The sequence below is a fragment of the Dendrobium catenatum genome, unplaced genomic scaffold (assembly GCF_001605985.2).
Source record: "Dendrobium catenatum unplaced genomic scaffold, ASM160598v2 fragScaff_scaffold_551, whole genome shotgun sequence".
Classification (NCBI taxonomy): domain Eukaryota; kingdom Viridiplantae; phylum Streptophyta; class Magnoliopsida; order Asparagales; family Orchidaceae; genus Dendrobium; species Dendrobium catenatum.
In genome coordinates, this window is record NW_021319013.1 from 273,051 (window position 1) to 299,635 (window position 26,585).

General features: G+C 34.1%; 1 protein-coding gene across 1 annotated transcript in view; it reads left to right on the forward strand.

Moving 5' to 3' along the window:
• The window catches only part of LOC110106824 (la-related protein 1C), a 44,359-nt gene extending 23,871 nt beyond the window's left edge, over positions 1-20,488 (forward strand). The window contains exons 5-6 of the mRNA XM_020836860.2: positions 19,368-19,439; positions 19,752-20,488. Coding sequence (XP_020692519.1) covers positions 19,368-19,439; positions 19,752-20,000 — 321 coding nt within the window. The 3' untranslated portion in view covers positions 20,001-20,488. The remainder of the gene's footprint in view (positions 1-19,367; positions 19,440-19,751) is intronic.
• The last annotated feature ends 6,097 nt before the right edge of the window (positions 20,489-26,585 follow it).

Below are 26,585 nucleotides of genomic sequence, written 5' to 3' on the forward strand. Positions count from 1 at the left end.
AGGTCATTTTTAATATTTTCTAACCAAGTCTTTTTAGGTCTACCTCTTCTTTTTTTAACATAAGCCAAATCTAATACATCTAATTTCCTAATCGGGTCATCGAAAGGCTACATTTTATGTGACCAATCATCTAAGACGACTCTCTCTAAACTTATATTCTACTGGAGCTACTCCAACCTTCACATATATGCTCATTTCATATCCTGTTTCTAAGTGTAAAGCCACTCATCCACCTGAGCATCCTCATATTTGCAACACATAACTTAATATTATGCTTCTCTTTTAATAGCCAACATTCTGCACCATAAAGAGTTGCAGGTCTCACCACCATCTTATATAATTTTTCCTTAAATTTGAGGGGGACTTTTTTATCACACAACAAGCCTAATGCATTCCTACACTTTAACCATCCAACTTGAATTCTGCTAATAATATCCCCATCTATTTCACCATCACTTTGAACAATATATCCAAGATATCTAAAACGTGTGCTCTTATTAATGACTTGATCACCCAAAGTCATAATCCCTCCACTAGATCTATTACTATTAAAATTACACTCCATATATTCAGTTTTTGATTCACTCAAATGAAAACCTTTAGACTCTAAGGTTGACCTCTATAATTCAAGTTTACCTCTACTCTCTCTAGAGTATTATGGACAACAAGAATACCATCAGCAAAAAGCATGCACCATGGTACAACCTCTTGTAAATTTCTAGTGAGAATTGAGAACTTCTATGACTAAAGCAAAAAAGATATGGGCTTAAGGTTGATACTTGATGTAATCCAACATAAATAGGAAAAAACTTGGTCAAACCACCTTGTGTTTGAACACAAGTAATAACACCTGCATAAATATCCATAATGACTTGGATATAAACATTATTAATTCTTTTCTTTTCTAGAACTTTTTGTTGCACTTCTCTTGGAACTTTATCATATGCTTTCTCTAAATCAATAAATATCATATGAAGATCCTCATTATCTCTATGCTTCTCCATCAAACCTTTCAATATATGTATAGATTTCATAGTAGACCTACCCGACATGAATCCAAATTGATTTTGAGAAACAATAATATCACGTCATTACCTATGCTCCATAACTCTCTTAAAGTTTAAAGTATGACACATTAAGTTAATTTCTCTATAATTCATACAATCTTGTGTGTCACCTTTATTCTTAAAAATAGAAATCAACACACTCATTCTCCACTCATCTAGCATCTTTTTAGTCTTCAAAATAATATTAAAAAATTTAGTAATCCAAAAAATTCCTTCATCTCTTAAGCATTTCAACACCTCTTATTGGAATATTATTAAGTTCAGCAGCTTTTCCGCACTTTATTTTTTTAAAAGCCTATCTAACTTTGGTTTTACTATTACACTGATAAAAAAGAAAATATTTATTTTCATTTAAGATGTTAAGGCCACAAAGTCTATCGTATTCTCACAATCTTTATTGAAAAGTTTAGAAAAATATCTCATCCACCTTCGTTGAATATCTTCTTCAAATAAAAGTACTTAATGATTTTCATAGTTAATGCTCTTCACCTGCACTAAATTACTATTACTTCCGTCTCTTTGTTTGGCTAACTTATGCATATATCTTTCGTCCTCTTTAGTATCTAATGTATTATTAATCATTAAAAGCTAAAATCTTTGCATCATCTATTTCTTTCTTAGACTTCTTACGGGTCTCTTTATATCTTTTTCAATTATCAGAGTTTTTATATCTAAACCAATTTTTATAACAAATCTTTTTATTTTTATCTTTTATTGTACATTTTGATTCCATCAACTGTTTTTAATATTATGATTTTTTCTCTTTGATACTTCAAACACATCTTTTGCAACATTCTTAATTTCATTAGCTGTTTTTTTACACATAACATTAGCTTCCTCATGCACAAAGTCTTAAGATCTAGTTACTTACTCAAAAATATTTTTGTTAATATTCTTTAAAAGCCCCAATCTAATCCTATAATAATATTTTATTTATTTTTATATTCCACCCCTTCATCTTAACGTTCAAAACTAATAAGCGATGTTGAGTATATAAAATTTCACTCGGAATAATTTTATAATCTTTACAATCTAAACGATCTCTTTTTCTTATAAGAAAGTAATCAATATGAGTTTTATTATATTCATTCTTATAAGTGTTTAGATGTTTATATATTTTTTTAAAATAATGTATTAGCAATTGCAAAGTCATAAGCTATAAAAAAATCTAATATGATCTTACCAGTCATTAGTCACTTCAAACCCATAGCCACCATGAATGCTTTATAATCGTTCACCTCTCTACCAATATGTCCTTTTAAATCTCCATCAATATTTTTTTTCTTCAATATGTATCTTTTGTATTATTTTTTTTAAATCATTCCAAAATTTTAATTTTAAATGCATATTCAAACCTACTTGAGGAGCATAAGCACTTATAATATTAATTATCATATCATCAACAACAATCTTTATGGCTATAATTTTATCTCCAATTCTATAATTTTTACAATATTATCCTTCAAACTATAATCTATTATCACACCTATATCGTTTCTAGTATGACTCTTACCAGAATAACATAGTTTAAATTCTAAATTATCAATCTCTTTAACCTTATCTCCAACCAATTTAGTGTCCTGAATGCATAGAATATTTATCTTTCTATGAACCATAATATCTATTAATTTCATTAGTTTGCGTGTAAGTAAAATTATATTTCAAGATCCTATCATTATTTTAGTTTCATGGGCTCGCTTCTTTGTGCAGTAAGATAGTACAAATGAACAAATGAATGACCACCTACTTGCTATTTTAAGAGCTTTATTTTTTTAGAAAGTTTCCCAAAATAATATGGGGGAAACAACCTTAACTATCGCCCGCTTCATGAACTAATTTACCATATATGTTCTTGGGTTCAAGATTCTTATAGAAGACCTAAATAAATTCTTTACCCATTTCAATAATTCAAAAAACCTCTTTCCCAAAATATTTGAAAATGTTGCACTTTTTTATACATATTTTCAGAATTAAGGAAAAATTGTTCCTCAAGCAATTAAATGTTATTTCATTGGCTGATCTCCCTAAAAAAGATATAAATGATACAATCCCTCCAAGATAAAGCTATATGTATGTGATGATGTCATACTAATTGAGAAAGATCACTACTTTGTTACCACTTATCTTAAGGATTAAGGAAACAAAATCATTCACAGATATATTTTTCCTTCTAGATTGTTCTTTCTTATCCTTCATTCCAACATATAGCTCTATTCTATAACATATTGACTCTTGCCCAAATCTTGCCGATATAAGAATCACTTTCTAGTCAACCAATGCATGTTCACTCAAGAAGAAAAGCATCTCAATCTATGCAAGTCTAATCAACCGAATCAATCATGTTATAAAATCCAATGAATCATTGAGCTTATAAATAGAAGTGCAAGTACTTTTACTAAACATCTCTTGTACTTGTTTTTATAATATAGTTTTTTTATAATCACCACTCCTTTCTTACTAGCCTTCATTATTATTTCTACCTTTAAAATAGTTTCTAAGATTTTAAATAAGATAAATTTAAATAATGCTATGATGGAAGAAATGTAAGCCCTTCAAATTACCAAAATATAGGACTTATTATAGTTACCATAATGAAGGAAATTGGTGGGATGTGGATGGTTGCTTATTGTAAAATATAATTCCATACTAACAGCCAATGGATACACTCGAATATATGTGAAGAATGCTTTCTTATGAATCGGAAGATACAATAATTCAATGTGAAGAATGCTTTCTTATATGATAACTTGGAGGAGGATGTATGAGTGGAAGTTTCACCGTGATTTGACTCAAATACAAAGCAAAAGGTATATAAGCTAAAAAAACCATTATATGGATTGAAGTAGTCTTTAAGGCTTGGTTTGGCAGGTTCACCTAGGTATTTTTTAACTGGAGATACAAAGTGTCAATGAGACAATTAACACACAACTCAGGGGGAGTATCCATATTAATAGTTTATATTGATATAGTGAATTTGAAGGAATGGAGAATAATAATAATAATAAAAAAACTCTAAGAATTTAAGCCAGAGTATTAGGCAAACCAAAGTGTTCTCTTGACATTGAAGTTGCACTCTCAATATGTAATCCTCATATTATAATAAAAATATATAACATATCTGTTAAGAGAAAAGGGTAGGATGCAAATCTGTTGAGAGCTCTGTATAATTTAATCAATAGATAGCTTAGCTTTTGTAATCTCATTTGTGAAGCTTGTGCTCTTGTTTAGCAAGAAAGTCCCTCTTAGCGGCATCGTCGTGCTCAACTTTGATGATCTCATCAGTATAAATTGTGCTCTTGGACTAGCAAGAAAAATCCCTCCTTTTCATTCCCAATTATGTTGATCTTGTCCACCCGATTTTAAATATGGTCAAGGAATTTAGTTGGGTTATCGTCGTCATTGGTGGACTTAGAGCCTTCTTATTCGAGGTAGTTGGTGGTTGAGGAAAAGTTGGAGGAAACTTAGGAGTATGCAGTACAGTAAACTCCAATTAGGTTTCGGTCATGTCAGTGGATGTGATTGTTGAAGCATATACATATGGATGTGTCCTTTTCGTAGACACATGAATTCTATTTAAAAAGAGGAGGATTTGATTGTTGAAGCATATACATATGCATATTTTATGGTTGATAAGAGATAAAATTCTGAATATTTCACATTCTTAGGATGCAATCTTGTTATTTGCATAATTAAAAAATCAAATGTTGTAGCAAGATCTAGTGCAGAAGTTGAATTTAGATTTATTGCATCGTGAATATATGAAATGTTATGGTTAAAAATTATACTGGATAATTTGTGGGTTGAATGGAATGATTTTATGATACTCGTTATGATAACAAGTCAAATGTCACGTCGCACAATCTTGTACAACAAGAAGGTAGCAAACATATTGAAATTAATAGTTACTTTATAAAGGATAAGTTTGACATTGATATAATTTATAATCAATTAGTAAATCACCTAATGATTATGAGGGGCGACCTCTTAGAAATTATATTGCAAGTTTATAATGGATGCCATTCATTCATTCGCTTGAGAGGGAGTATGAAACACCAGCATAATTTTTGCTAGCTGGGACCCACCCTACTACCATGACTTTCACACTCTTTATTCCACTTTCTGATGAGGACATCAAAACATGGAAAGTTTATTAGAGGCGTGGCCGACGATCTACGACGACGATTACACCGCTCTACTTTTGATTTTCATATGTATTATTGATGTATTAGTTTTATTTATGAAGTTTTATTATGCTTTTCCATTTTTGCCCATACTTAAGGGCTTAGGTATGTGTAAACCCTAGGGGCATAGTAATACTTTGTATTTTCTCATTGTATGGGCTATTTAAAGCCTCCATCTTCTTCTTTGAGGGTAAATGATGAATATGAAAGAAAATTTCCTGCGTATTGTTCTCTTGATGTGAGAGTTTGTGAGTCTTGGAGAAATCCCTAGGAGAGGGAAATCAGATCACCCACCAACCTTGGAGACGGCCGGGTTCGTGGTTCTTCTTCCTTACCTTTCTTTCGTTCCTTTCCTTTCCCTTCCTCCTCCATTAAGCCACCAACATTCCCATCCAATCCCTTTCCCCCTCAGCTGACGATTCTCCCTAACAAAACCCCACATTGCCGCCGGCCAACTCCACCCCTCCAACCCACCTCCCCTTCACCCCCAACCGACCTTCCTACTCCCACCACCAAACTATTTAATCCCCAAACCCTAAACCTAATCCTAGTCTATCTGCCGGCCATACCATCTTCTTCCCACACCTCCAAAATTCAAATCCCTTCATTGCTTCTTTCCTTTTCCATACAAAACATTTTGGGAAAGTTTTCAATCCAACCCACCAATCAATATTTGAAATTCAAATTGTTTCCTAAAATAGAAGGAAAATAGAATTCTATTTTAGGAAACTTATCCAACAAATCCCTCCATTACTTCTTTCCTTTTCCATACAAAACATTTTGGGAAAGCTTTCAATCCAACCCACCAATCAATATTTGAAATTCAAATTGTTTTCTAAAATAGAATTCTATTTTTGGAAACTTATCCAATCAAATCCAAATCAAATTTGAATTGGATTGGAATTAATTCTTCCCTCCTTAATTGGAATTCCTAAAGAGGCAAGCATTAAAACCCTCTCCCCAATCCCCTCCTCTCCTATTCATGCCGCCGACCCCATGGTCCCTTTCCCAATTAATTTCTTTCCAAAACCCAAGCTCCAATCAAAGGAATTAATTCCCTAATTCCTCCCTCCCTCTCCTCCCTCTCTCTACCCTTCATGCACATCAAACCCTAGCCTCCAAGTCAAGCTTCCTTGCTGTCCAGAAAATTTTGGATGCTAATAGTGGCTGTCAACCCTTCCAAACCCTAGAGAGCTGCTGTCCAATATCTCCTGTTTGCTGTCCAGTGATTCCAGCAGGAGTTCAGTGCTGTCCAACCCCTTTGGGAGCGACCGTTGTTGCCTGGAAATGTTAGGAACCGCTGTCCCAGGTTGGCTACTTGCTGTCCAAAGGTTTGAGCTTGGATTTGTTGCTGTCCGAGCTGTCCTAGAAGCCACCAACTGCTGTCCAAGCTTGCGGGAAGATTGAATCTCAACAAAGGGTGAACTCTTGCCTTCTCTCATTCCTTCCTCGATCGATCTTTTCTTATGGTTTTGATTGATTCATGCAAAATCTTGTAATGCTCCGCCAAAGCTTAGTGTTTAGTAGGAATTGTGTGAGAGATCTTTCATAGCACTACTCTTATTATTAGATTAGAGAATTATTGTTGAAACCCATCTCGTATGCAATGCAAGAGTAATTGATTGTTATGTGGTTTTTACTTTTCGCAAGTAACTTGGCCTAAGCTTGTGTTTACTGCTCTTTGAGTTTTATTTCATTGTTTAACTCACCATAAAGCTTTAATTAACTTGATCTTAATCATCAGGCGTGTAAAGTCCTTATTTAAATCATAATTTCATTTATGTTCTGCATCACTTTCCCTTCAACTTCATTAATTCATTGGATTCCTTCTGCCTACCTACTCATTAATTTGTGTGGACTTTATAATTATTTTGTAATTGTTATACCTTGATTTGTGCTTCTTATTAGAAGCCCTCTTAGGATTTTATAAATATCAAACAAATGTTAGAATGAAATTCTCAACTAATTCCCTATGATTCTTGTTAAGAAGTTTTCCATAGAAATATTTATAGAATTTTGAAATAGATCCTATGCCAATAATGAGATTAAGCAGTGAATTGAGTTGCATAAAAGTTATAAAAAAAGAAATGTGCTTTTAAAGTATGACAAAGAATGAATACTAGTGAGGCGTAAAATAGTTACAAGGAAGTTAGAAGTTTTATAAAAAGTGTTGCAAGCAAATTAAATTATAAATTTTTATCAAGTTAGCTCCAACGGAACAACAACAACAACAACAACATCAAGCCTAAATATAAAACCAATAAGGTAAGAAGCAAAAGATTTAGAGGCTTTGCACAAGTGCAATATATGTGAATATTATGAGATCTTGACTGAAAATGAAGACATTAAAGAAAGACAAAATGCTACTTTTATAAATTATTGGATGAGCATTTTAAGAAATTTTTTTGGAAGAGTATAATAAGTGATATAATGAAGAATGTTACTTATTAATGATATAGAGAATAATTCACTTCAATGGGGATGCATAAACATATGGCTTTAGTTTCAAATGCGATGCCTAATGATATTGGAAGTGTTTTAGTGATATTACATTGATTTTATTTGCAATTTTTTTTTCTATGAAATTTTGAAGGCTAGGATTCCAATTGATTGAAGAAGATGTATGTTTGGTACAAATATATAAAAAGAGATCTTCCAAATTATTTTAATTATATATGAATCAAACTTATGATTCGTACATACAATGAAAGCTTTGGGAGATAGTAATAGAAAATAGGCTTGGCAGACTGATAGGAAACACTTGAAGATCTCAAGTGAAACCTAACGATTTTGACAAAATCAACGAGAATATTCAGCAAGTAGAGGAAAAAAAAAACAACCCACTTTATTGAGAAAAAAAATCAACTAACGAAAAAAAAAAATAAACAAGATACAAGTGATCCTCAATTTGAGAGGAGGATCGATCTCTCCCAATTCTCTAGACGTCGCTAGAGCCCAAAGAAAATCGAAACCTAAGAGATCTCAAATTTCAGCCAAATTCAAGATGCCCTATCCCTAGGAAAACCATCTATTTAATGCATACAATTCAAAAGAAAATATCTAAAAAATCCCTACATTCAAATTTCCCTCCTAACTCCTTAAAAAATCCTTCCAAAATGACTCTGTTAAACCTGGGTGATCGGCTCCTGCGTAAGGAGGCGGAAACTTCCTCCTGTTTTGCCCGTAAGTTGGTCCCGTATGGACGGGTCTAATAACTCTCCGCCCAAAGGGGCCCACCTTGTCCGCAAGGTGGAAAGACGTCACCCTCCTCCATTCCCTCTTCATCACAAAAGGTAAGGACCTGAAGAGTTTGATCCTTACACTTATGCCTCGGTGTATGCTTCTCGTCACATCTAAAATAGAGTCCATTCACCCTTTTCTTCTGTAATTCCTTTTATGTGAGCTTCTTGAAGTTGCCCCCAGGTTTTTCTCCCACAGTTTTCTCCTTCGAAGTCTCCCGAATAGTACCCGGTGTCGGCTCCTTTTAGGTGCCAGAAAGGTGGTGGTCCTCCTGTTCGGACCTCCTGAGCTGCTTCCTCCCATCTCTCTCCAGATGCCTCTGATCATCCACCAATTGAGCTAGCTATATAGCATCTCCCAAGTCATGAGGCCTCATTACTCTAATCGCTGCTCAGATCTCTATTGTCAGTCCCTTCATGAAATTTCTCTCTATTACTATCTCAGGAAGGCGGTCCAATCGGCTAGCAAGATACTCGAATCTCTCTCGGTACTCTGTTACTGAACCCTCCTATGTCAAGGCGAAGAACTGCTCGTAGAAGTCTCCTCCCTTGCCAGTTCGGAAACGTTCTACCAAACAATCCTTGAACTCCGTCCAACTCCGAATGGGCCGCCTCACGTCTCACCATTGTTACCATGCCAATGCCTTCCCTCCTAAGAACAGTCCTACCGTTGTCAATTTATCCTCCTTTGTCAATCCGTTGACTGCAAAGTATCGCTTCACCTTGTAAATCCACCCATGTGCATCCTCGCCCTCAAAGATGGGCATCTTCAACTTTCTCACCTTTGGGTCACCCCTATTTCCCCTGAATCCTCCGTAGCCTTCCATCCCTCGAAGAGGATGTGCCCCCCAATCATCACACTTTTCCCTTTGATGCTAATACCCAAATCCTTCCTCAAAATCCCCTCTTCTTCTTTCAAAATAAGCACCCCAGCCATCGAAATCATCCCCTCTCCTTACAAATTCAGCATCCCTTCTTGCGTAGCCAATGCGCATCTCCTCCCTAGAAAGTGGTTTTAGAGGAGGCATTCCGTCTTCTCCCTCCAGCATCTCCACTTTGGATTTTCCCTTCCCCTAACGTGTTAGGGTTCCCACCTCTTCCATGGTTGCCGGTAGTTTCCTTTGCTTACGATGTCGTCGGTTTGGGTTTGGCTTCAAGCAATTTTTTCAACATGTATACCACCATGACAAACTTTCCCTCCATCCTTTCATTGACGGATGCGATTTGATTTTGAAAATCAACAATCTTCTCCTCAAAATCTTCTTTGAGTTGCCCAAGTTCTCCCTCCAAAACTTTCACTTTTCTATTGGTCATTTTTTCTTCTTTGATCGACGTGCTCTGATATCAATTTGATAGGAAACACTTGAAGATCTCAAGAGAAACTTAATGATCTTGACAAAATCAACAAGAATACTAAAAAAGTAGAGGAAAAATCAAAGAAAAATAGCCTACTTTATTGAGAAAAATCAACTAACGGAAGAAAAACAAACAAGATACAAGTGAACCTCAATTCGAGAGGAGGATCGATCTCTCCCGATTCTCTAGACGCTGCTAGAGCCCAATGGAAACCTAAACCTAAGAGATCTCCAATTTCAGCCAAATTCATGATGCCCTAACCCTAGGAAAACCAACTATTTAATGCATACAATTCAAAGGGAAATCTCTAAATAGTCCCCACATTTAAATTTCCCTCCTAACTGCCTCCAAAATCCTTCCAAAACGGCTCCGTCAAACCTGGGCGGTTGGCTCCTACGTACAGGAGGCGGAAAACCTCTGCCTGTTTCGCCTATAAGCTGGTCCCGTATGGACCGGCTAGACCGGTCCAGTGGACGGGTCTAACACAGACATAAAGTATAGTTCACTTCAATGAATATGAATAAACATATGGCTTTAGTTTCAAATGAGATACCTAATGATATTTAGTGTTATAGGGATATTACACTGTTTTGATTTGTAATTTTTTTTCATTGAAATTTTGAAGGCTAAGAGGATTTCAGTTGATTGCAAAAGTATTTTTGGTACAAATATATAAAAAAGAGATATTCAAAATTATTATAATTATATATGAGTTGAACTTTTGATTCATACATACAGTGAAGCTATGGGCGAGAATAATAGAATGCAGGCTTAGCAAATTTAGATCAGCTTCAAAAAGCCATTTTGGTTTTATGTCATGAACATCAAAATGAATTTTGTGTTGAGTCAATTGATGGTAAAGTATTTAGAGCACAAAAAAAAAATATTGATATGATTTTTATTTATTTTTAGAAGGCATATATGATTAAGTATTATAAGAATTTATTTAGCGCATAATTACGAAGAGACATGTGTTAAAGTTATTTTGACATTTCAAATGAAGTTTATGATCAAACACTAACTAATTTTAGAAGTGACTAGAAAGTGATCGAAGAGTTTTCAATTATACTAGGCTTACACTATGGACTAACGCAGACCTAATTTCTTTTATAATAGTTATGGAGAAGCTTACAAAATATATATTCAAAGTGAGGTGTGTGTGCAAGTTCTTTTCCTAGATGATACAATTTTAATTGGTGTGACATTTATTAAAATAAATGAAAAATTAGAACAATGAATACATTATTTAAGAGATGGATGACTTGGAATTAATAGAACAATGACTAAGTATGTGATATCAGTTTAAGTGGGTGTGATATTAACAATTATTAATCAATATTATTAGATGATTGTGGGCATTGAAAGACACCTTCTAATGGGACGAGAAGAGAGGAAACTGTGTATACTGATAGGAACCCCTTGGATTTCCAAGTGTCTCTCACCAAAAACAAATAGATCCAAGATGAAAACTGCTGTCCACAGCAGTAAAACAGCCAAAAAACAGTAGAAAAAAAATAAGGCAGATCTTGAATATATTGAGTGATATATCTTAGAGATTTCCCCTGAATGAATTTAGGTTTTCGACATAATTTATTTTAATTATGGAGGTCGATGTTTCCCATGTGACAAGTCTTTATAGTTAATTACACTTTGGGCAAGTTATCCAAAAAATTAGATTTCAATTATTAAAGTGTGCTCGGGATTTGTAAAGAAGGGATCGTTTGGAGGAGGTTAAAATTAAATATGAGTTGGTAGAGCATAACCATGGAACAAAGTGGATAGCTCTGAAGGATAGGAAGAATTAGATCACGAGACTCTACCATGAAGAGATAGAGCTGCTCCTAAGGGGCATATATCTTAAGTTGAGTTTTTGAGGTCTTATCACTTCAGAACCAATAATGTGAGATGCCCTTATTTGACTCATGATACCATATAAATTTATTCTTGACAAAAGAAAAAGCAACTTGTAGGGTCTTATACACGACAATCTTGGAGGAAGATGCGAATGGACTCCTGACCAGGAAGCCAAAGGATACATGCAATTGAGCTGACAAAAAGATCAGGAAGCCAAAGGATACATGCCTTGAGCTGACAATAATGACCCAGACTTTGGCCAAATGGGTTATGCAAGATTATTATTTCACATCTCAAAAAGAAGCCTATCATTGGACTTGCAGCCTAAACAATAAAGATCATGAAACTCAATGATAGGTTATCATCTGATGATGAGTTTCCACTAAAATATGGACCTAAATGCAAGGTTTTAACATCATATGCGTGCTGTCTAGGTAAAACCCACTGAAAATAGAGTGTAATCTTTATGTTGACTCATGATCTTGCCCCATAAAATGCCAAACAGGTGCGAAGTCAAGTGGAATGAGTGGTAGCCATTAGCAACAATTTCTCCTTTAATACAACAAAATCTAAAATTCGGCCATATCAAACAAGAAGCTTAATCAAATTCTCTTGTAAAAATTGAAGAAGAGATGATCTTACGAAGAAATAGATTAGTGAATTTTTACATCAAATAAGCACATAATGATGCTGATTATCGCATACAATTTTTTGAATTGTTCTCCTCACCTTCATCAATTGAAGAAGAAAACACGATGTCTCGGGATATCATCCCCGTCTATGAAAAATGAATTCTTGTGTGAACATATTTAAGCAAGGCACAACGATCCATAAAGAAAAGGATGCCACTATAGCAGACATCTCTAACTGACTACAATGGAGATTCCTTGAAGTTTCTATAATGGACAATAGCTAAAATATTATAGCGATGTGATTTATTTTCTTGAATGTAATAATTTTGAAGTTTTTGTTGAGTGTTGTAGAGATGAGGGTGTTTAGTTGGATGAATGATTTTACACTTGGAGACAGAATACAAAACTACCATATACCTAAAGAGGTTGGAGTAGCTCTAATGACAAATAATATGAGAGAGTTGCCTTAAATCAATGTTTAAAACTACGCTATTAGGTATTGAGACGTTTTTTGTTTGTGAGGCGAGGCGTAAGCCTCAAGGCTTTTTGAGGCATGAGCCAAAAATAAAAAATTACGCTAAGCACAAATAAATGTTAAAAGTAAAATTTTATATAATACTCAAATAATATGTTAAAAAATGACATTATCTTTTTATTGAACTATAAAATAACACAATGACATACATATGAAATAAATGTTGATACTATTAGAGAGGGAGTTGAAGGAAAACTTGAATCATGGAGGTCAACCTTAGAGTCAAGGTTTTAATTTGAGTAGATTTAAAACCGAATGCATGGAGTATTGGAGTGTAATTTAAGTAGTAATAGATCTTGTACGGGAACTGTGACTTTGGGCAATCGTCATTAAAAAGAGTACATGTTTTAGATACCTAGGGTCTATTGTTCAAAGTGATGGTGAATATATGAGGATATTATTAGCAGAATTCAAGTTGGATGGTCGAAGTGGAGGAATGCATCAAATTTATTGTGTGATAAAAAATATCCCTCAAACTTAAGGGAAAATTCTATAAGATGGTGGTGAGACCTGCAATACTTTATGACGCATAATGTTGTCCATTAAAATAGAAGCATAAAATTAAGTGTTGCAGAGATAATGATGCTAAGGTGGACGAGTGGTTGTACTCTTATAGATAGAATGCGGAATGAGTATATACATGAAAAGGTTGGAGTAGTTCCAGTGGCATATAAGATTATAAAGAGTTGCCTTAGATGGTTTGGTCACATAGAATGTAGGCTTTTCAATGACCTGATTATGAGAGTATATATATTTGATTTAGCCTATGTTAATAAAGTTAGATGTAGACCTAAAAAGACCTTGTTAGAATATATTAGAAATTACTTTTTTTATTAGATTTAAATGAGGATTTGACTCTTAATAAGTCACCATATAGCCAGTTCCACGTAGTGGGATAAAGGCCTGATGTTGTTGTTATTGTGAGCCTTTGTGTGCGCGCCTACCACCAATATTTTGTCTATCCAACTGTGTTTATGAGGCCTAACATTTGCTTGGCATTTCATTTATTGACATATGGATTTTTCATTTTCAAGGAAATGCCATTCGAATTTCACAGATCTGAAAAATTCAAGTTTCAAGTATTTTATTCATCTTTGGCATCCTGTGATGGTTCCACTTTTCTCCCGACCAATCTATTTGATTGATGAAAGATACAAGGTTTATTTTTATGTGGAATCCATAATCAGTATACTTCGATGATTCCACTTCTCTTTCTTCGATAGATGAAGGATGTAATATTTATTTCTGCGTGAAATCCATAGTTGGCTTGTTTTGATATCTAAGCTTTGCATAAGAGACTTAAAAAATTTATTATATTTTATATATTTATAAAGTAAGAGTTGTTATTGTTGTATGAAGTAAGAGTTAAATTCAATGAAAGGTCTAGAATCTTCTTTTATAATTAAAGGTGATGATTCTAGATGAGTAGAATCACAACTTTGGAATCCCATTTTTTGAAAATTCCCTTCTTTTATCGTGTGTATAGTAGCTTAAGCGAGAGAGATTTGACTTAAAAGCTAGTTTGATGAGAAGCTTATGTGAATTCCCTTTATTGGTTTCTTTTGGACCCGTATTCTTCTTCTGATTCACGCAGAGTTTTTTTCTCTTTCTTGGTTTCTTTGGAATGTTTTCTCCTTTGTTTTGTATGATATCTAAGAAGGGGATGTGTTCCTTTTCAACTTAAAGCCAGTTGATGAGATGCTTATATAAATTCCCATCCTTGGTTTCTTTTGAACTCGTATTCTTCCTCTCACCCATGCAGAATTCTTATTTTCTCTATTTTCCTATTGTATATATTTTCTCTTCTATTGGATTCTTGAGGTAAAAGGAGTGCGATTTACACAATTCTACCTGATTTTTCTATGGTGGAAAAGATGAATGTCTTAAAAGTAAACCTTAAGCAGCAATAACTGCGATGATCCTTCATGAAGAGATGTTTTCTGCTCTACAGACATAGGCTAATCTCGCCTTGTTATTATAATTGCTTTTCTTTTACTATAAGCAGTATTCTTTTCATAAAAATTTCCTTTACAAATATATCAAAATTTTAATCAATCAAACATGTTTTTATTTGCAATTTTTCTAGAACTATTATCATTTTCATTTTTGTATGGGCAAAACCATTCTACTTCTGATAGAAATGTGTTAGACCTATCCCATAGGGACCGGTTCACGCGAACAGAGGCGGCATTTCTCTGCCTCTCCTGTACGCCGATCCAGCCGCAGAAGCCAACTGAGCAGATTTGGAAGGTTTTGAGGGAGTTGGGAGGGAAATTTGAATGTAGGGATTGGTTTCCTTTTTTATTGTATGCATTAAATAGTTTGTTTTCCTAGGATTAGGGCATCTTGAATTTGGATGAAAGTTGAGATCTCTTAGATTTAGGTTTTCTTTTGGGTTCTTGCAGCGTCTAGAGATTTGGGAGGAATCAATCCTCTCAAATAAAGAATCAATTGTTTCTTGCTATTTTCCATTTCCCTTTCATCAAATAATACAAATTATCTACTGTTTTCGTGGTTTTGTGCGAATATTTGTGGAGAATTCTCACTGTTTTTCGAAGATTGATAGGAATACTTGAGATCTAGAAGTGTTTCCTAACAAATTGGAATCAGAGCATGTCGATCGAAGGGGAACCAATAACCGGAAGGAAAGTGGAAGTTTTGGAGAGAGAACTTGAGCAACTCAAAGAAGATTTTGAGGAGAAGATAGGTGAAATCAGATCACATCCGTCAATGAAAGAATGGAGGAAAAGTTCTTCGTGGTGGAAGACATATTGAAGAAATAGCTTGAAGCCAAAACCAAATCGCTGAAATCAGAAGCAATGGAAACTACCGGCGGCCATGAAAGAGATGGGAAACCCTAGCACGTTTAAGGGAAGAGAAAATCTAGAAGTGAAAATCCTGAAGGGAGAAGACGGAATGCCTCCTTTAGAACAACTTTCTAGGGAGGAGATGAGCATTGGCTATGCAAGAAGGGGTACTGAATTTGTAAGGAAAGGGGATGATTTCGATCGCCGGGTTGTTGATTTTGAAAAAAAAGAGGGGATTTTGATGAAGGGTTTGGGTATGATCGCCAGGGAAAGATCGTGACAATTGGGAGCACCTCCTCTTTAAGGAATGGTAGATTATGGAGAATTTAGGGGAAACATGTGTGACCCGAGGGTGAGGAAATTGAAGATGCCACTCTTTGAGGGGGAGGATGCGCATGGGTGGATCTAGAAGGTAGAAAAATATTTTGTCATTAATGGGTTGACAGAGGATAGACTGACAACACCGGGCCTTTATTTGGAAGGGAAGACTTTGTCTTGTTATCAATGGATGGACATGCGACGACTCATACATAGTTGGAGAGAGTTCAAGGATATTATTTGGTAGAACATTTTCGAATTGGCAGGGGAGGAGACTTCTACTATCAGTTTTTCTCCTTGACACAGGAGGATTCAGTGACGGAGTATCAGGAGAGATTCGAGTACCTTGCTAGCCGATTGGACCGCCTTCCTAAGACAGTTCTAGAGGAAAATTTCGTGAATGGACTAATACTAGAAATCCGGGTAGCGGTTTGAGTAACGAGGCCTCGTGACTTGGGAGAGGCTATGAAATTAGCTCAGTGGGTGGAGGATCAGAGGCAACTGGAGAGAGAAACTGGAGGCAGTAGCTCAGTAGGCTCGTACAAGATGATCACCACCTTATTGATATCCAAGGAGCCAACACTGGATGCTATTCGGGGAACTTCAAAGGAAAAGACTACAGGTGGAAGATCTGGGGCAACATCAAGAAGCTCACAGAAACAAAATTACATGAGAAGAGGGTAAAGGGGCTCTGTTTTAGATGCGACGAAAAGTATACTTCAGTGCACCGGTGTAAGGATCGAACTCTTCAGGTTCTTATCGTTTGTGATGACAAGGGTATGGAGGAAGGTGTTGTCTTTCCACCTTGCGGACCAGGTGGATCTTTATTGTTAGACCGGTCCAGCTGGTCCCATAGGGACCGGTTCACGCGAACAAAGGTGGGATTTCTCCACTTCTCCTGTACGCCGATCCAGCCGCAGAAGCCAGTAGAGTAGATTTGGAATGTTTTTTGAGGGAGTTGGGAGGGAAATTTGAATGTAGGGACTGTTTAGAGAATTCCTTTTTGATTGTATGCACTAAATAATTTGTTTTCCTAGGATTATTGCTCTTGAATTTGGCTGAAATTCGAGATCTCTTAGATTTTGGTTTTCTTTTGGGCTCTAGCAGCGTCTAGAGATTTGGGAGAGATCGATCCTCCTCTCGAATAGATGATCAATTGTATCTTGCTATTTTCTGTTTCCCTTTCTTCAAATAATTTTCGTGGTTTTGTGCGGATTTTTTTGAAGAATTCTCACTATTTTCCGAAGATTGATAGGAAATACTTGAGATCTACAAGTGTTTCCTAATAAAATGCTATTCATCAGGATATGTTTCAACAGGTTATCTTTTGAATGCATACGATTTGACATATTTAAGGATAGATTCTATGCTTATACCACTTCAGGCTTGTCTTTGTGATGCGAGATGTGACTGTTGTTTGAGGTTTTCCAATATATCATCAGTATGATGCATAATATATCTTCATGCAAAGGAAAATTAAGAATGCTTAGGTCACAAGTCACAATAACCAGCCATTCACTTTGAATGAAATAGGTAATGCTATAATTTAAGGCCAATTGATACTGAAATGATAGAAAATATCTGCGAATTTCAAGAAGGAGAAACAAAATCAATAAGAAAACCAAAGGAATTTCCAGAAATTAGATTTTTGGACGAATTCCGGTTGTCCTTTCCATGTTTGTTTATCTTGCAGGAACATAAGCATTTTTGGGACTAAGAAGCTTGCTTGTGAATAAAAATGAAGCATCTTTTCTCCATTTCTCTCGTAGCAAGTGAATTGGTTCCTCAATTTTTTTTTTAAATGCATCGGGCTTGTTTTGTGATAAAAAAGTACCCCTCAAATTTAAGGGAAAACTCTATAAGATGGTGGTGAGGCATGCAATGTTTTATGGTGCTGAATGTTGGCCATTAAAAGAGAAGCATAATCCTAAGTTAAGTGTGGCAGAGATGAGGATGCTCAGGTGGATGAGTGGCTTTACCCTTAGAGATAGGATACGAAATGAGCATATACGTGAAAAGGTTGGATTAGCTCCAGTAGAAGGTAAGATTAGAGAGAGTCGCCTTAAATGGTTTGGTCACATAAAAAGGCGACCTTCTGATGACCCGGTTAGGAGAGTAGAGGTATTAGATTTGACTTGTGTTAAGAAAGGTAGGGGTAGACCTAAAAAGACTTGGTTAGAAAATATTAGGAATGACCTTTTTTATTAGATTTAAATGAGAATTAGGAAAGTGCATAAATTCAAATCTATTTGAAATTCAAATTAAATTGGATTTCATAATATCTTTCCTAATTCCTATGTGTTGTTTTGGAAACTCATAAAACTCTCCTCACAATCCCCTCCCTCCTCTTCATGCTGCCGGTCCCCTCATTGGGCTTGGCTCTTGTTGTTCCCTCATTGAGCCCTCACCACATTAAATTTGAAATTGAATTTCAAATTTAATTCCCTCCCAAACCTCTCAAAATGTGAAATTAATTTCAGATTTATTTTCCATCCCCCACCCCCTTCCTTTGCTCCTCTCCTTCTTGAAACCAGTGCCTATCATGGCATTGGAAGACAAGAGAAGAAGACAACTCCTCTCATCATTGGTGCATGGTCGATCCTGAGGTCGATCACGGCTTCGCTTACAACGCCCTAGGAGAAATCGACATTCTCCCCTCCCCCCTTCTACGAGCTCGACTGGGAGTACGACGAATCGGTGGAAGACAACGTCAACCGTATTCTCTATTGCTTAGCGGAGAAGGATTGATCTTCAAAAACCCAAGACGCCTTGGCTTCTCATTGGGAGATCCACCCATTCTCCACCCTCGGCTACTTCTCCGGCGGATAAGGCCTTACGCTTCACTTGTCTTGTGATAACATCACTTGGTTTGCTTATACTCTTTCTCCGCTAAACCCGCTACAAGTAAGAGAGAAGGAACTCAAGGTGAAACATCTTGATTTTGCACCGTGGATTATTGTTTCATCGTCATTAGTTTATCTACTTACTTTTGCTAATCTCTTGCAAGTACTTCATTAATCTCCGTTGTAATCGTTTACTTTTACTTAATCTTGTAACGACAAATTCCAAAATCATTACTTGGTGAAGCATAAGTTTTCCACTAGCGAAGTAAGGTTCAAATTGTTATTAATTTCCAAATCAATTCTTGTGTACGTGTATCTTTCACATCAAATACAAAGAATGCTATGGAGTTGGAGCAAGGAGGTAACGTGTTTTAATGATGATGATGAGTACCCTCACGAATTTTTTTAAATGCTGACGCCAATTATAACTTATAATTGTGCTTTGCCTATCAGTTCATATCTCTTTGAACTTTAAGAAGTCACAATCTATCTATTTACTAACGTGCACAAAATTTTCTCCTGCAATGTTGAGCAGGTCAAGCAGTTAACTAACAACATTCAGTATATTATTGACACATTGCGCTTGTCCAGTGTTGTGGAAGTTCAGGTATGAGGAAAGGAGGATTAAGGCTTCGTTTGAGACAGCTTTTTTATTTCTTCTTAAAATAAAATTTTCCAGCTTTAAGAAGCAGTAAGAAAGCCATCCTAAAAGAAGCCAAAGGCTTTGTTTGGGACATCTTTCGTATTGCTTTTTAAAACGGCTTTCTACTGTAAATATTTCAAATTTAAGATATTTATGTACTAGAAAACAGTTTTAGAAAGCAAAAAAAAAGCTGTCACAACCGAAGAATAAATTGTCAGTCGGCATTTACTTTTTAATAATAATAATAATAATAATTTGCATCTATTTTTTATGTAGGGTGAGAAAATAAGGCGGCGGAATGATTGGTCGAAGTGGTTGAATGCAGCCAATCAATTTGGTTCTTCTGGTGCTCGATCTCCGACTACCACCACCACCACTTATGATGCCATGACAAGCCAGTTTCAAAACTTTGGATTGGAGAATAGTTCTAAACACAATAGTATGAGAGGATCAGCAGACCCAGTTATTGCCGGATCAGCATCTGGGGATTTTAATAGCCAACAATCAGTGGACGGTCAGAGCTAGAGGTGACATAAATTTTGATTTTGGCGGATCTGTTTTTTTTTTTTTTGGTTCGAAGAGCTATAATGGAGCTGAGGGTATATTTTCAATCAGTTTATTAAAAAAAAAAAGAAAAAAAAAAGTTTCTGCTAGATTTTCTTCCGTTTACAAAATTAAAAAAAAAATTAAAAAAAAATAAAATCTAAAAAGAAAGTAAATGGTTTTGAATTTGTATAGATTTGGCTCAGCAGATGGTATTGAATTGTTAGTATATGCATTTCTACTAAGTTTTATATCGTTAGAATCAGGGATGAATTTTGGGGAGTTTATTGCAATTTTTGTTCGAGCTGAGTACATTGACATTTATTTTGCGCCTATATTACAATTTTTTTTCTCACCATTCTTATTTAGAAATTACGTATGTGTGCTTTGGAGGCTGTAATAGCAAAAACTAATCTTATTAGCAAAGTGCATAATCAATTAAATTAATATTATTATGCAATATTTGTTAATATAGTTTTGTATTTTTTGTAGATTTATATGATTAATTTTATGGATGGATTTTGTATGTGATTATTTTTTGTTTATTTTGAGAGATACCCTAAACTATAATTATAGGGATTATGTGGTGATGGAAAATAAATATTGAATCTGCATTTTATGTTTAATAATTTTGAGCATGTTAAATTGGAAAGACTAGATACTATCTATTGGTTTCGGTGTTTTGTTATTGTTAATATATTATTTTGAATTTTTCTATTGTATGAATTTCAAAGAATGATATATTTTATTTTATTTTCTAGTTTGTTTCACGCAAAAAAATTTCAAATATGGTTACGAAAGATTTCATTTGGGACGGCTTTTTTATTCTTTCTTAAAGTAGTTTTTTATTATAAAATTGTTTTAAAATACATTAAGAAAGTCGTCTTAAATGAAGCTTTACTCTTAACGGGAAGCATTTATTATTATTATTATTACTATTTCTGTTGTTGTTATTTACAATTATTTTATGTAAATTAGTTAATTTCTTTATTATTTTTTCAAAAAAAGTTCGAAGAGAATGAGTTTATGCATATGATATTTATTAATTTAGAGAAAGCATATTATAAAGTTTCAAGAGAAGTGCAATGAAGAGTTTTAGAAAAGAAAGAGGTTAATAATGCTTATATTCAAGTCATTAAGGATATGCTTATATTATGGGTGGTTTTACTCTTAGTGGGAATTATGGAGGGCAATCTTAGAGTCTAAAAGCTTTCGGTTGATTAGATCTAAAATTGAATATATTAAGTATAATGTTAGTAATATTAGTTCTTGTGAGGTGATTGTGACTTTGAGTGATCAAATCATTAATAAGAGTAAATATTTTAAATATCATAGGTCTATTGTTTAGAGTAATTGTGAAATCAATGGGCATATTATTAATAGAATTTAAGTTAGATGATTAAAGTGGAGGAATGCATTGAGCTTATTGTGTGATAGAAAAGTCTTCCTCAAACTTCAGAAAAAATTGTATAAGATGGTGGTTAGACCTACAGCGCTTTATGATGTAGAATGTTCCATTAAAAGAGAAGCATAATATTAAGATAAGTGTTGCAGTGTTGAGGATGCTCATGTGGATGAGTGACTTTATTCTTAAAGACATGATACGAAATGAACATATACGTGAAAAGAGTGGAGTAGCTCCAGTGGAAGATAAGATTAGATAGAGTCACCTTAGACGGTTTGGTCATATAAAACGACAGCCTTCTGATGGCTTGATTAGGAAAATAGTTATATTAGATTTAATTAATGTTAAGAAAGATAGAGGTAGAACTTAAAAAAATTGGTTAGAAAATATTAAAAATGACATTTCTTTATTAAATTTAAATGGGAATTTAACTTTTAACAGGGCACAATATAGAAAAAAAAGGATTAATGTAGTAGACCCCACATAATGTGATAAAGACTTGATCATGATGATGTTGTTGTTGTTGTTCAAACTTTGGAAGTACGAAATGAGTAAGGTCATGCCATAGAGATTAAGGGGTGAATTGTGGTATGTATTTCAATTTCTACCATGTCATTGATTATGTTTTGGTTTTAAAAGTGTTTTAAGGTATTGAATTATGATGTAGTTTCAATGTCTACGCTGTGTTTTTTGTCAAAATTCTTGAGTTCATGTGTTTTGGTAGTGATTCGTAAAACAGATTTGTAGTATAACAAATAAAATTTTAATACTAAAAAGTTGTTTTAAGAACTAATAAGAAAGCTGTTTGAATGGAAGAATTTTTACTATTTCTTAAAGCAGCTATCGAATACAAAACTTTTGCAACTTTCTTATTATTTTTTAAAACAGCTTTTTAGTACAGGAAGTTGCTTTAAGAAGCAGGAAGAAGAGTTGTCCCAAACGAAGCCAAGGCTTGGTTTGGTATAATTTATTATTAATATTAATAAATAAACAAAATATTTGTTTAATATTCTTATTCTTATTATTTGAATTTAATTAATTTTAAGTAGGATTTTGTAACTTAAAAAATAAAAACTATAATTGCTTTTCGAAGAATTGATATTTTTTATTAAAAAATAAAAATTTACTCCATTGTTTTTTTTACTTATTTTATATGTAGTTAAATTAGAACCTTTTCTATTAATCTACTAATTTGTTAAGTTTTTAATTATCAAATATTAATACAGAGTAAAAAAGCCAAATTGTTATGTATAAATTCATTATTTTTAATATTCTTAATATTAAATATTTTTCAAAAGTAAAAATAAATTTCATTTATTCATCTAGTTATTTACTCAATATTTTTTTTCATGCTAATATGTCTACTAAATTTTTTATAAAATTTATTGGTTAACTAATTATGAAGGAATCATTAACATAAGTAAACCAATAAATCAATCTTTAAATATTAAAATTAAAATATTTTCCCAAAAATAAAAATATATTTAAAATATTGTATATTTTATTATGTTGTTGTCAGCAAATTTAGCATTTATTGATTCCGTGTATACTATTTTACTGTTATGAGAACCAATAATAAAATGAATACTATTTAGACATATCAAAATATACAATAAATGACTTGCTAATGGTCTTTGGGTCCACCATTTGCAGAACTTCAAGGGTTTCTAAAATAACCGTTTGATTCGGGTTTTATTGTTTGTGTGTATTTTATTTGTTTAAATTAATGGAGTTCATGTCTGGTTCATGTTCGATTTGTTTAGTTCTTATCGAGCTTTAAATAAACAAGCTTTAATTAACGAGCTATGTTCGTGAATATATTTAGCGATTTTTTTTACACTATCAAACAAGCATGTTCATGAACAAATCTAATGAGTATTCTTGAGTTATTAAATGAGCAATATCTTGAATATATAAATAACTAGTATTTTCTAACTACTAAATGAGCTTGTTCACGAACAAACGATCTATGATTCATCCTAAATTTGCTTATGAACGTCTTAAACAAACAATTTAGCAATCATTGACATATGTGAAATGTCTTTTGTTCTTGAACAAAATCGTTCTATTAAAGGTATAAAATAAAATGAAATGAAATTTATAATAAAAGCAGTTGTCTATTTAAAATGAAAATATGATTAATCTATATGAATATTTTTATCGAGCTTATTCACTAGTTCTAAAACGATCACGAATTGAGCTTAATGTTGAGCTTGTTCACGAGCTTCAAATGATGTTGTCCGTGAACATAAACGAACCTAACACATTAGTGTTCAAGCTTGTTTATTTAAGGACCGAGTATTAAAAATGTTGTTCAAGTTTGTTTGTTTAGTTAGTTAATCGATAACAAACAAGCTTTAATTAAACCGAGCAACAAGTAGCTCGACAAACGTTTGGTTCGCTTAAATCCCTAAGAACATATCAGGGGTAGGCCCGACCTTAATTTTCGGGGGGGGGGGGGGGGGGGGGGGGGGGGGGGGGGGCACGGATTAGCCTCCGAGCTTAAGAGGGATCTGTCATGGCAAACATAATTGTCGTTCTTCGTCAACCTCTTGCCGACAACTATCACTGTAATAATCAATAATGATCATCCAAGGATTGTTGTCGCTATCGTTGCTTCACCCATAATCTCCCCACTGGCGCCACCGCGCCAGCTGTCAACAACAACATTAAGCATTTCTCTTACTACGTGGGATCGGCTACATAAATACTATTGGTGTAGCTATTGGTGTTGCCTCAAATTTGGCTTGACCCCTTGCTACAAGAAAAATGGTCAATAGCGACTAAAAAATAGAGATAAAAATAAACTGGTTGCTAAATATGATTAAGCATTCAATTTCTACAAAATGTATGTTGAAGTTGTCTTGAATTTGACTCGATCCTTATTTGTTCATATCCTTGATCATTGTATGCTTCGCATATATGTCGGGGTTCAAGGGGGTAGCGCCCCCTTGCGGGGGTTTTCGGAGGCAGCTCTCCCAGAACAAATTTTGGTTGTAAGGATATTTTTGGAATTCAAACTTTTATATAAAATGATTAATTCTCTTTACTATTTATCTCGGGAGGATTAGCCCCCGAGCTTAAGAGGGATCTGTCATGGCAAGCATAATTGTCGTTCTTCGTCAACCTCTTGCCGACAACTATCACTGTAATAATCAATAATGATCATCCAAGGATTGTTGTCGCTATCGTTGCCTCACCCGTAATCTTCCCACTGGCAACTGTTGTCAACAACAACATCAAGCCTTTCTCTTACTACGTGGGATCGGCTACATAAATACTTTTTCTCTACAATTGGTCTCCGAGCTTAAGAGGGATCTGCCCATGGCAATCATAATTGTCGTTCTTCGTCAACCTCTTGTCGGCAACTATCACAGTAATGATCAATAATGATCATCCAAGGATTGTTGTCACTATCGTTGCCTCACCCATAATCGCCCCACTAGCGCCTGTTGTCAACAACAACATTAAGCCTTTGTCTTACTACGTGGGGTCGACTATATAAATACTTTTTCTCTATCATGTTCCGTTAAAAGTCAATTTTTTATTTAAATATAATAAAAAAATATTATTTTTAATATTTTCTAACCAAATTTTTTTAGCATAAGCTCCCAAATTTCCTCATCTTATTAAATCCAAACCAGCACGTTTTTTTTTTTTTTTTTTTTGTTTTGGGTAAACCCAGCCCTTTTTTTTTTTTTTTTTTTTCTGTTTTGGGTAAACAGGTCTCTTATTCAAGATAGACTTTAGAAACGCGCGGAAGCCAGCCAGGCCGATTCAACAACGACAGCTCAGTTCTGAGAATATTCTAATAATTTTTTTAAAAAAAATTTCTATGTGAATATGAATATAACATAAAAAAAATAATTAATTATTCATAAATTATATTCTTCTTAAAATAAATTAAAATTACAAAATTTTATTACAAATAAATTTTGATCTGAATATTGTGATTCAAAATTTTCCTAATAATCAATCCATAAATATAAAACCCTAAATAATAATTGTTTAATGGTTTCAAAGTAATTTAAACTTTATAATTCACCAATCATAAAAAAGTTATCTTGATCAGGTATGAATCTCGAGGTAATTTGAGTTGGAAACTTCAGAAATTAAATTAGAGGCCATATGAACTCCAATTTCAGCAAACTTATAACTGTATGTCTCAAAAAGACGAACCCAACGACACCAAATTCGATCCAATCTGAACCCAAAATGAGTCTAAATCAAAGACCCGAAGCGCCTTTGGAAGGTTTAAACCATAAATTCGATGACCAAATGGTTTCTAAATGTAACATGCTTAAAGTTGAATTGAGCGGCTCGACATGGCGAATCCAACGAGCCCAAGATCTTTGAATTCTACCATCATTAAGGCATTCAAATGCCCAGTTAACGGTCCAAGATCAAGGGGATCAGTATCAGCTGTCCACTCAAACCACTCCCAACAAACCTTTGACCTCCTTGATATTTACTAGCATGACTCTCAAAAAGCTATAAATATACCCATCATTCCTTACGGAAAGTGGGGAAGCAAGAAAAATAAATAAGAAAAGGAAAAGAGAGAAATTAGAATTCTCTTGCCACCAAATTCCTTCTCGACCACCGTTAGACCACCGACCATCGCCCGGTCACTGACAGACGCCGGACTTCTGTCCAGCCACCAACTTATTCGTTATTAGATAATTTATTTATGGATTATACGCTTTTAAATACATCCCAAGATGATCAAAATGTTGATTATAATACTCTAACAGGGATTTTTTCCAGCATAAGCTACCAAATTTCCTCATCTTATTAAATCCAAATCTGCACGTCTCTTTTCTTCTCTTATTCAAAATAGACATTAGAAAGGCCGATTCAACAACGACAGCTCAGTTCTGAATGTTAGAGAGCAGACAATGATGTTTCGATAACAATTCAATATTATTAAATTAATTTTATAATGCATATAACATAGCTAAAATTTTTTTATATTAAATTTTAAAACAAAATAATAAATTAACTTTTACATTTATCATTTTTGCAATGTCTTAAGAGAGAGAAGAGAAATATGAATGAGAATATTCTATACAACAACATCATCATCATCAAGCTTTTATTCTTCTATTTGGGGTCGGATGATGTGGGAATCCTTACCTATTTAGCATTGCATTTGGGCACCG